Source organism: Delphinus delphis, chromosome 18 (assembly GCF_949987515.2).
Source record: "Delphinus delphis chromosome 18, mDelDel1.2, whole genome shotgun sequence".
NCBI classification, from domain to species: Eukaryota; Metazoa; Chordata; class Mammalia; order Artiodactyla; family Delphinidae; genus Delphinus; species Delphinus delphis.
Window position 1 is genome coordinate 25,055,540 of NC_082700.1, and position 9,882 is coordinate 25,065,421.

General features: G+C 41.5%; 1 protein-coding gene across 1 annotated transcript; it reads left to right on the forward strand.

The window, feature by feature from the left end:
* The first annotated feature begins 3,218 nt into the window (after nucleotides 1-3,218).
* Nucleotides 3,219-8,165, forward strand: LOC132413521 (kelch repeat and BTB domain-containing protein 6). Its single transcript, XM_059995546.1, has one exon. The coding sequence runs from the start codon at nucleotides 3,594-3,596 to the stop codon at nucleotides 5,682-5,684; it is 2,091 nt and encodes a 696-aa protein (XP_059851529.1). The 5' UTR covers nucleotides 3,219-3,593; the 3' UTR covers nucleotides 5,685-8,165.
* The last annotated feature ends 1,717 nt before the right edge of the window (nucleotides 8,166-9,882 follow it).

Sequence of the window (9,882 nt, forward strand, 5' to 3'; positions counted from 1 at the left end):
ACCAAAATCAAATCCTTACCGTGCTACCACAGACAGTTTTCTGCAGCACATGGATCAGGGGCTGGACTCCAGCCTGAGATCCCTAAATCGCCCTTCAGGGAATTGGCACAGGGGCTCAAAAAGCCTCAGGACCTGGGTGGAGAAGATGGGGGCCCAGAGGTGGGCTTCTAGTTCCATTCCAGTAATGGCACCAAACTGTCAAAGACAAAAACCAAACAAGTAAGGAAACTGAGTTTATTCAGAATATTGCCATCGTGGAGAACAGTTCAGAATCAAAGGCAGGGTGAGTTTGCCTTAGACTGTTATAGGGAGGGTTTGGACAAGTTATAGGTAGAGTAGTTTACAGTTAGAAATTGCTTTTGTAACTAGGGGAAGTCTTGGTCGGCTGACTAGGAAATGTGTATTTTGGTGTCTAGCTAGTTTGGGCGCACTTCTTTTTTTTTTTTTTTTTTTTTGCCTCACAGCGCATCTTGTGAGATCATAGTTCCCCGGCCAGGGATCAAACCTGGGCCTAGCAGTGAGAGCACCGGGTCCTAACCACTGGACCGCCAGGGAATTTCCATGGGCGCACTTCTAATCTCAGTTAATCATTCATGAGACAAAGGACTTGGAGTTAGAGACCCTGTGTCTGGCCTTGTTGGCAGGTTCAGGCAAAAATGGAAACGTCTGTGTTTAACCTTCTCGCAGGTAAATAAGGGGCTCCTCTGTGAGCCCTATGGTAGTCATGAGAAAGAGTAGACAATGACTCTCCTCTAAGTCATGCGGGAGAAGGTGGTTTGCCGCAGTTACCTATTTCCAATCACAAAAGGATAGGATCATCTCCAGGGAGAAAAAAAAAAAAAAAGGTTGAAGAGATTTCTTAATCATCACTGTTTGTCCTGTGGCACAGGGATTAGGTAAAGTTCAACGCTGTCAGTTTCAAGGTTAATTTTTTTCCATTATGATCCAGTTGTTTTGGTAGATTTGTTGAAAAGATTTGTTGCTGCCAATGCTTTGTTTCTAAAATGAAAACTTCAGTCCTCAGTTGCATTAGCCACATTTCAAGTGTTTAAGAGCCACATGTGGCTAATGGCTACCATAATGGATAACCCAGACATAGAACGTTTTCGTCATCACAGAAAATGCTACTGAACAATACTGCTGTAGGCCTTACAGCACAGTGTCTAATAAATGTTTTGAATTTTGTGAAAAGCAGTCGAAAGCAAATTACACTGTTAGAGGCACATATGAAAAAGTTAAAACTCAATGACTGAGCACAATTTATTTTGAGGATTTTATAGTGAAACAATGTTGATAAATACAAATATAAAAACACTTTTGTAAAGCATACATTAGACCAGACTAATTCAAGGGATGTTTGGGTATGTATGATGCTGAACTCTTAGGATCCCACACAGTACAGGGTCTCTTTGTTAAATATTTTTATTTAAAATTCTCCTTAATAACTAGAATTCCAGAATCTTCAGTTAATTTGGGGATGGTAGTGAAAGGAGCTATACTGGATTAGAAGAGAATTAATTATTTAATTAATGAAAATACTTCAGCACTACTTCTGGAACATGAAATATAGACTTTGTGAGACCACAAATTCTTGATTTAATTAATTAATGAATGAATTAATTCATTAAGAATTAATTAATTAAGAATTAATTATTTAATTAATGAAATATACTTCAGCCCTACTTCTGGAACATGAAATATAGATTTTGTGAGACCACAAATTCTTGATTTGCGTACTTGAGAAAATTCATACATACTGCTGAGACCACAGTTGAACAGCCCTGCAGATATTGCTAGATGTTTAAAATATGATCAGATCCTTCAGAATTTTCTCCCAGAGAGGCAAGTTTAAAGGCTGCACAGTGTAAAATCCAAAATACTGACAATACCAAATGCTAGGGAGGATGTGGAACAATAGGAACGCTCATTAATTGCTGGTGGGAATGCAAAACAGTACAAGCCACCACTTTGGAAAACATTTTGGCACTTCCTTACAAAGTTAAACATAGTATTACCATGTGATCCAGCAGTCACAGTCCTTGGCGTATACCAAAATGAGTTGAAAACTTATGTCCATGCAGTAACCAACACGAGTGTTTATAGCAGCTTTATTCATAATTGCAAAAATTCAAAGCTAACAAAATGTCATTTAGCAGGGAAATAGATAAGTAAACTGGTATACTTACACAATGGAATATTACTCAATGATAAAAAGAAATGACTATCAAACCGTGAAAAGACATGGGAATCTTAACTGAATATTACCAAGTGAAAGAAGATATATTCCAACTGCAAGACACTCTGGAAAAGATAAAACTAGACAATAAAAAGATCAATGTTTCCCAGGGGCTGGGGGCAAGGAAGAGGAGGCATAAGTAGATTGAACAGAGGATTTTTAGGACCGTGAAACGATTCTGTATATTACTGTAATGATGATAGGTACATGACATACATTTTTCAAAACCCATAGACCTGTACAACACAAAGAGTAAACCCTAACATTAAACTACACGCTTTAATTAATGATATATCAGTGTTAAGTTCATCACTTGTAACAACGGCACACACTAATGCAATATGTTGTAAACAGCGGAAACTGAGAAGGGGTGGAATATGTGGGAGCTTCCTGTAGCTTTCTGTTGGATTTTCCAGTAAACCTAAAACTGATCTTAAAATCTATTTATTAAAAAAACAAACCCAAAACTTAAAGGTATCTCTGCAGAAACCTGCAGGGTTTTTCCCATTTTCCTACAGGCTCATGATTTCAAATGAGAGGTTGCTACATCTTTCATAAACGTTAGAAGAAAAGCTAAAACTTATTGAACCTTTATATTATGGGTACTACGTATAAGTATGTTATTCTACTAATCAACAAATATTTATTCAGAGCAAGTATATCCAGCCTACGTTTAGAGGTATATCACCTACGCAATTTAGTTCAATCGTCACACGCTATGAAATACTATTGCTATTAACGTTTTCAAAAACAAGAACTCTGAGAAGTCAAACAACTAATAAACACTAGAACGGGTATCTAAACTGAATTCCACACCCAAAGTTCGAAACCATAACACCGAATAGAAGAGAATTAGCGATTTCTAACTCCGTCATCTGAAACAATGAACAGCCGACAATCTCGCGATGTTGTTGCGGCTACTACTACTCCCAACATGCAAAGCGGCTACCGTGCCGCAGCCCGTGCCGCAGCTGGTGCCGCAGCCTATGCCGCAGAGTCCGGAGGGCCCCGTCGTGCCTCGAGGCGCGAAAGGTAACCTGGGAGCCGTAGTTCTCCTGGACGCCTACTGGTGTTGCCAGCGCGGCGGTGGCGGATCGCTCGGTTCCAGCCAGTAGGTCCTGTGAGGGCGAGCTGAGGCGGAGAAAGGGCGTGGAACTGGAAACGGGTGAGTCGGACGCGGTCTACGCGGTCGAGGGAGGCGGCACCGCGGCTTAGGGTTGACTTAAATAAATGGACCCGTGCTGCAGTCTCTCCGGAGACACCGCGGTCTTAGCGTCAGCGAGCAGAGGGTGAGGAGGCGCCAGAGCCCGGTCCTTGCACCCGTACTCGTCCTCAGCTCTCCGCCAGCATCTCCACCATGCAGTCCCGGGAAGAAGCTTCGCGCTCTCGCCGCCTTGCCAGTCCCCGCGGCGGGAAGCGGCCCAAAAGGGTTCACAAACCCACGGTTTCAGCTTTTTTCACGGGCCCGGAGGAGCTGAAGGACACGGCCCATTCCGCAGCCCTGCTGGCCCAGCTCAAGTCCTTCTACGACGCGCGGCTGCTCTGTGATGTGACCATCGAGGTGGTCACGCCTGGCAGCGGGCCTGGCACGGGCCGCCTCTTCCCCTGCAACCGTAACGTGCTGGCTGCCGCGTGTCCCTACTTCAAGAGCATGTTCACCGGCGGCATGTACGAAAGTCACCAGACGAACGTGACCATGCACGATGTGGATGCCGAGTCCTTCGAGGTGCTGGTCGATTACTGCTACACGGGTCGTGTGTCTCTGAGTGAATCCAACGTGGAGCGCCTGTACGCCGCCTCCGACATGCTGCAGCTCGAGTATGTGCGTGAAGCCTGTGCCTCCTTCCTAGCCCGCCGCCTTGACCTGGCCAACTGCACGGCCATCTTCAAGTTCGCCGACGCCTTTGGCCATCGCAAGCTGCGATCACAGGCTCAGTCGTTTATAGCCCACAACTTCAAGCAGCTCAGCCAGATGAGTTCGATTCGGGAGGAGTCTCTGGCAGATCTGACCCTGGCCCAACTTCTGACTGTCCTGCGCCTGGACAGCCTAAACATCGAGCATGAGCAGACCGTGTGCCACGTGGCGGTGCAGTGGTTGGAGGCGGCTCCCAAGGAGCGGGGTCCCAGCGCTGCAGAAGTCTTCAAGTGTGTCCGCTGGACACACTTCACCGATGAAGATCGGAATTACCTGGAGGGGCTGTTGACCAACACCATGGTGAAGAAGTACTGTCTGGACCTTGTTGAAGGGGCCCGGCAGATGCGATATGGTGACACGTTGTGCAAGTCTCTGGTGCCAAAGCCAGAGAGCAGCAGCGGTGGCAGCAGCAGCAGCGGCGGCGGCGGCGGCGTTAGCAGTGTCGTTAGCGGCGCTGGTGGCGGCGGCGGCTGCAGCAGCAGCTCTGTTGTATCGGTGGCAGAAAATCCACCCCAGAGGCTGGGTGTGTATGCCAAGAAGATGGTGATCTTCTTTGGACATCCCAGAGATCCCTTTCTGTGCTGTGACCCATACTCGGGGGACATTTACAAAGTGCCATCACCTTTGACCTGCCTTGCTCACACTAGGACTGTGACCACCTTAGCTGTCTGTGTCTCTCCAGACCATGACATCTATCTGGCCGCCCAGCCCAGGAAAGACCTCTGGGTGTATAAACCAGCCCAGAATAGTTGGCAGCAACTTGCTGACCGCCTGCTCTGCCGTGAGGGCATGGATGTGGCATACCTCAATGGCTACATTTACATTTTGGGTGGGCGAGACCCTATTACCGGCATTAAACTGAAGGAGGTGGAGTGCTACAGTGTCCAGAGGAACCAGTGGGCACTGGTGGCTCCCCTGCCCCATTCTTTTATTTCCTTCGATCTGATGGTAATTCAAAACTATCTTTACGCTCTCAATAGTAAGCGCATGTTCTGCTTTGATCCCAGCCACAATATGTGGCTGAAGTGTGTTTCTCTGAAGCGCAATGATTTTCAGGAAGCCTGTGTCTTCAATGATGAGATCTATTGCATCTGCGACATCCCTGTCATGAAGGTCTACAATCCAGTCAGAGGAGAGTGGAGGCAGATTAATAACATTCCCTTGGTGTCAGAGACTAACAACTACCGGATTATCAATCATGGCCAAAAACTGTTGCTGATCACCTCACGCACCCCGCAGTGGAAAAAGAACCGGGTGACCGTGTATGAATATGATATTAGGGGTGACCAGTGGATTAATATAGGTACCACATTAGGCCTGTTCCAGTTTGATTCTAACTTTTTTTGCCTCTCAGCTCGCGTTTATCCTTCCTGCCTTGAACCTGGTCAGAGTTTTCTCACTGAGGAGGAAGAAGTGCCCAGTGAATCTAGCACTGAGTGGGATTTAGGTGGATTCAGTGAGCTGGACTCTGAGTCAGGAAGTTCAAGTTCTTTATCTGATGATGATTTGTGGGTTCAGGTAGCCCCTCAGTGAAATGCGCAGGGTCAGCAGAGTGTGTTATAGATAAGCTGAAACTCTAAGGTGTTTTTACTGCTTTGGAAGGTATCTTAAAGAGACCCTTTCGTTTTGCTGGAAAAAAAAAAAAGAAAAAAAGTTGATTAATTTCAGGTTTGGTTTAGAAAGGGTATTGTTTGAAATACTAACGTAATTTAATGTTACAGAATTTAAACATTAAAAGAAATCAACCTATTTAATAATTTACTGTTCTAAAAGTCCAGTGTTGATTGTTTAGTATGTTTATGTTTGATGACAATATAAGTTAGTTGTAATCAATAGTCTTCTATTATTAAATCTTACATTCTGTCTTGTGCCACAAATACTTCAACTTGAATTTTAATTTCTACAATAGAAAAACTGATTGGTTAGGAATTATTAGAGAGGGTTGGAAAGCATATATTTTCCTTCAGAACAGTGTAGTAGATTTCCAAAACTTTAAACTAGTGGGTTTTTACAAAATGTGTTCTAACACATATAGTCTGCTAAGTTTTAGTTCAGTTTTCTCCTCTTTTGTGAAAAAAAAATACATATGTTTAATGTGACTGAATGGTGATTTCATTTGTGATAATATATAGAATGGTCATACGCTCACTGAAAGTAAAAACAAAAAAACAGGATTCTACTTTTTGAAAAGAAATTTCAGTTTTAAATCTGTAATATAACGTGTAATTTGCAAATAGTGACCAATTTTCCATCTAAAAAAATTCCATTCTAGTAGTGTCACCAATCATCTAAAAACCTTTTTAAAAAAAAAACAAAAACCCAGTAACTTGCTTTGTAGGTTCATATTTTAAATCTATACTTGATACATGCTTCACTGAATCAGAGGAATAATCCTTTTTTCACTGGACATGATTGTGAAAATTTTTATCCACTGTCCTAAAAAGTTTATGTGATTCTTAAAATATTTTGGCTGTACAGTTTTGGTGTTTATCTTAGAAGATTTGTCAACAAGATGTGATTATTCTTTACTGTTTTGTGAGTAATATTGGTTTTGAAAGTATGTATTAGTTAAGAACAGTATTTTATTGAAATCAGTAGCTATTGTGTCTGTCAACTATAAGATCAAGTGCCAGCAAAGAATTTTCAAACTCTAAGTTGTGTATAGAACTGTTTTGTGTAGCATTGAAAAATTCTGTCAGTTTTGTAAGTCGCTAAATGTTATTATCAGCTTAAAGGTATTTTTCTATTAAAAGTTTACAGTTCAATAACATAAGTGGATGATAGCATTTGGGGCCAGTAGTGAAAGTATATTTCGTCTAAAATATTTCTCTATGCAGTGGTGTACAAGGCTATTTTATTATGGTATTTGTATCTGTTCTGTGTTTCTCTATGAACCATGCTCCAGTCTTTGTTTCTGTCAGCATATGTAAGGGAAAGAAAGTCCAGAAATAGAGAATAAATCACACAAGACTTACATTGTTAAATACATGAAAACATAAGTGCTTACCTCTTGAGGGTTTATTAGATATAGTTGTTATTGATACATATACATGATAAGTGACCAGATGTTTATGGTGTATAACTTTTTCTACACACAATCAGAATGATCTCCCTGAATCTTCATTCAGTGACATGATAATTCCTCTTCTGTGTTTATTCTCTAGTGACAGCGTGCTAACATTTCTTACACCCGGGCAGAGTACAGAGGAATGTGCTCTTTCTGGTAGGGAACTGGATTTTTTATTGAAATACCATAGGATGAAAACAGAGAGGAAGACGTAAAAGGTTGTTTTTTTTTTTTAAAGATATTTCTTAGCCATTTTGATGGGCTGTTTGAAGATTCTACAAGACATTCCTGTTCAACATTTTTAGTGAAATAAGATGCTTGCTTATCCTACCAGTATGTGTTCCTTCAGAAGGACAGACATGCTTTTAGTTGCCTGAGGCTCAATTTTGTTCCATTTGACATCAGGGTTGTTTTCGGCAGTGTCCTTAACACAAAGCTGTTTCTCAATAGGGTTATTTTTTTGGCCAACTTTTTCTTCACCAGGAACTTCTTGTTGATAGCTTTTTCCTTTGTCGGGTTGAAATAGAACAGTGATGATCTCAACCAGACTATCCTTCTGCAGAATTAAGGTGTGCAACTGATTGATAAAAGACAGATTCTCCAATTGTCATTTTCAACCTTTAAGTTAAAGCCTAAGCGAAATAGTAGTAATATCTTGGTTTACAAAGAGATTTTCTTGGGAAGAATTTGGTTTCGTGCTATATTTGTGAATTAGAGAATAGTTGTTAATCATTATTTTACGGATAAGTGATTTGTATGTGATTAGTTACAAATAAAACATACTAGAATCTAGACTTTCTGATTTTTTAATTCATTGTTTCTGTTAAATGTATAAAACCCTTGCTTGTACAGTGAATGACAACTAGCAGTGTTGAAATCCCTTCTTGACTGGAAAGTACCCTTGTCTCTGTTTTCCAATTAATCACATCTTTTAATAAATATGTTTGTAGGACTGCTATTTGTAAGATTTAGAATGATGTTAATTATCTTTCGTATCTGTCCCTGTAGTCTGAAAAGTTCAAAGGACCCCAATTTTAAAAAATTCTTTTAAGTTCAAACCATAAGTGGTGTTAGGATTTCCAAAAGGGTAAAGTAGAAATATTTGTACCTGATCTTGTTGAGAATCTGGGGAACACTTTTGATCTACTCCCAAGAAAAAGGCCGGTGTCATAACATCCCTGAAATTATAAAAGTATGACTACTTCTGAAGCTCATCAGACTCAAGATAAGAGCACTTGTGACAGTCTCTCCTCCCCATACCTGCGTAAAACCTTTAACCCTTTCATCATTCTAACTAACTTTAAAGGAACATTTGTTAGAGCAAATATGATAAAGCAGGGAAGTATGAGGAAGCAACCTTACTTACAGAAAATGTGACTATCAGTAGAAACCTAAAAGAATCAGTGTCATTTTTAGAACCAACTAGAGGGTTCCATGTATACAAACCAATTGTTTTTTTAAATAATAATAAAAAGCAAAAGACACTGTTCACCGAAGTTGCCAAACCTCAGAGTACCATGGAGGCATAGGTTTGTGCAGAATAGGGGGAAGGGCCCCCCTCCTTTACTCTGCGCCCTTTGTCATTCTTATCTGTTTCATCAAACTTCCATTCCTCACATCTTTAACCTTGAGGACTCAACATGGTCCAAGGCACAGGGAGAGTAGGAAACAGATACTGTTGTATAACATTCCATCCATATCTGAGACATTTTGTCCTAAAACAGCCTAGTCTGTGGGGAGTCACCTGTCTGTATCGGAGTCACCATTTTTCATTCTCACCTCTAAAGCTAAAATTGCTGCTCAGACCCACTATATCAATCAGGAATATTCTTTCGGGCAAACTATTCATTAATTGTAGGAAAACTAGTTTAAAAGGACTATGTAAATGTCAGGCAAAGTATTTCTTCCAAAACAGATATGTTTGTGCCTTGAAGAAAAAGAAGAGCCAGGACTCTCAGATAAATTAATATCACCTTAATTTAGATCATCTTAAGAAAATAGAATAGAATTTTGTTTTCGCATACTGTAACTGAAAAATTCAGCCGTGGCGCTCACTTCAGGTACAGCCTGATCCAGGGTCTCAGCATCCTCAGGGCTTTCTTTGTACAGAGAAGATATCATGGGGCAATGTGTTCCCTCATTTTGTGCGTTGATTAGAATATAGGGGCGGTTGTATGTAATGGAGACCTGTAATTGTGTAAGTAAGTTTCTCATATGAAATTTCTCATGTCAAAGTCTAATCTGTTGTGTTATCCCTCATCTAGAAAGTTGACTGGCACCCAGGCTTTTCTGTTTTCTTGTTCTGCTACCCTTGGGGTGTTGTCCCGACCCACATGGTCCAAGCCGGTTCACCCTTGTGTCCACATTCCAGCCATTAAAAGGGGAGGAAGGGGGAGGGGAGGACACGACCCTTCCCTGTGAGGGAAGTCGTGAGCATTGCTTCAGTTGCGTGACACTGGCCAGATCTTAACTACATGGACATACCTAGCAGCAAGAGTGCCTAGGAGAGGTAGTCTTTGTTCTGGGTCAACATGTATCTAGTTAAACTTCAAGGGTTCCTTCTTACAGAATGAGGGGAAAGGCTATTAGGTTAAACAGCAGTCTCTATCACACCATCTGTCAGGCCAGGTTTTGTCACATGGCAGCCAGAGTGATAACACCATC

What these genes read in the sequence shown, in the direction of transcription:
- LOC132413521 (XM_059995546.1), top strand. Translation starts at nt 3,594, where the DNA reads ATGCAGTCCCGGGAAGAAGCTTCGCGCTCTCGCCGCCTTGCCAGTCCC.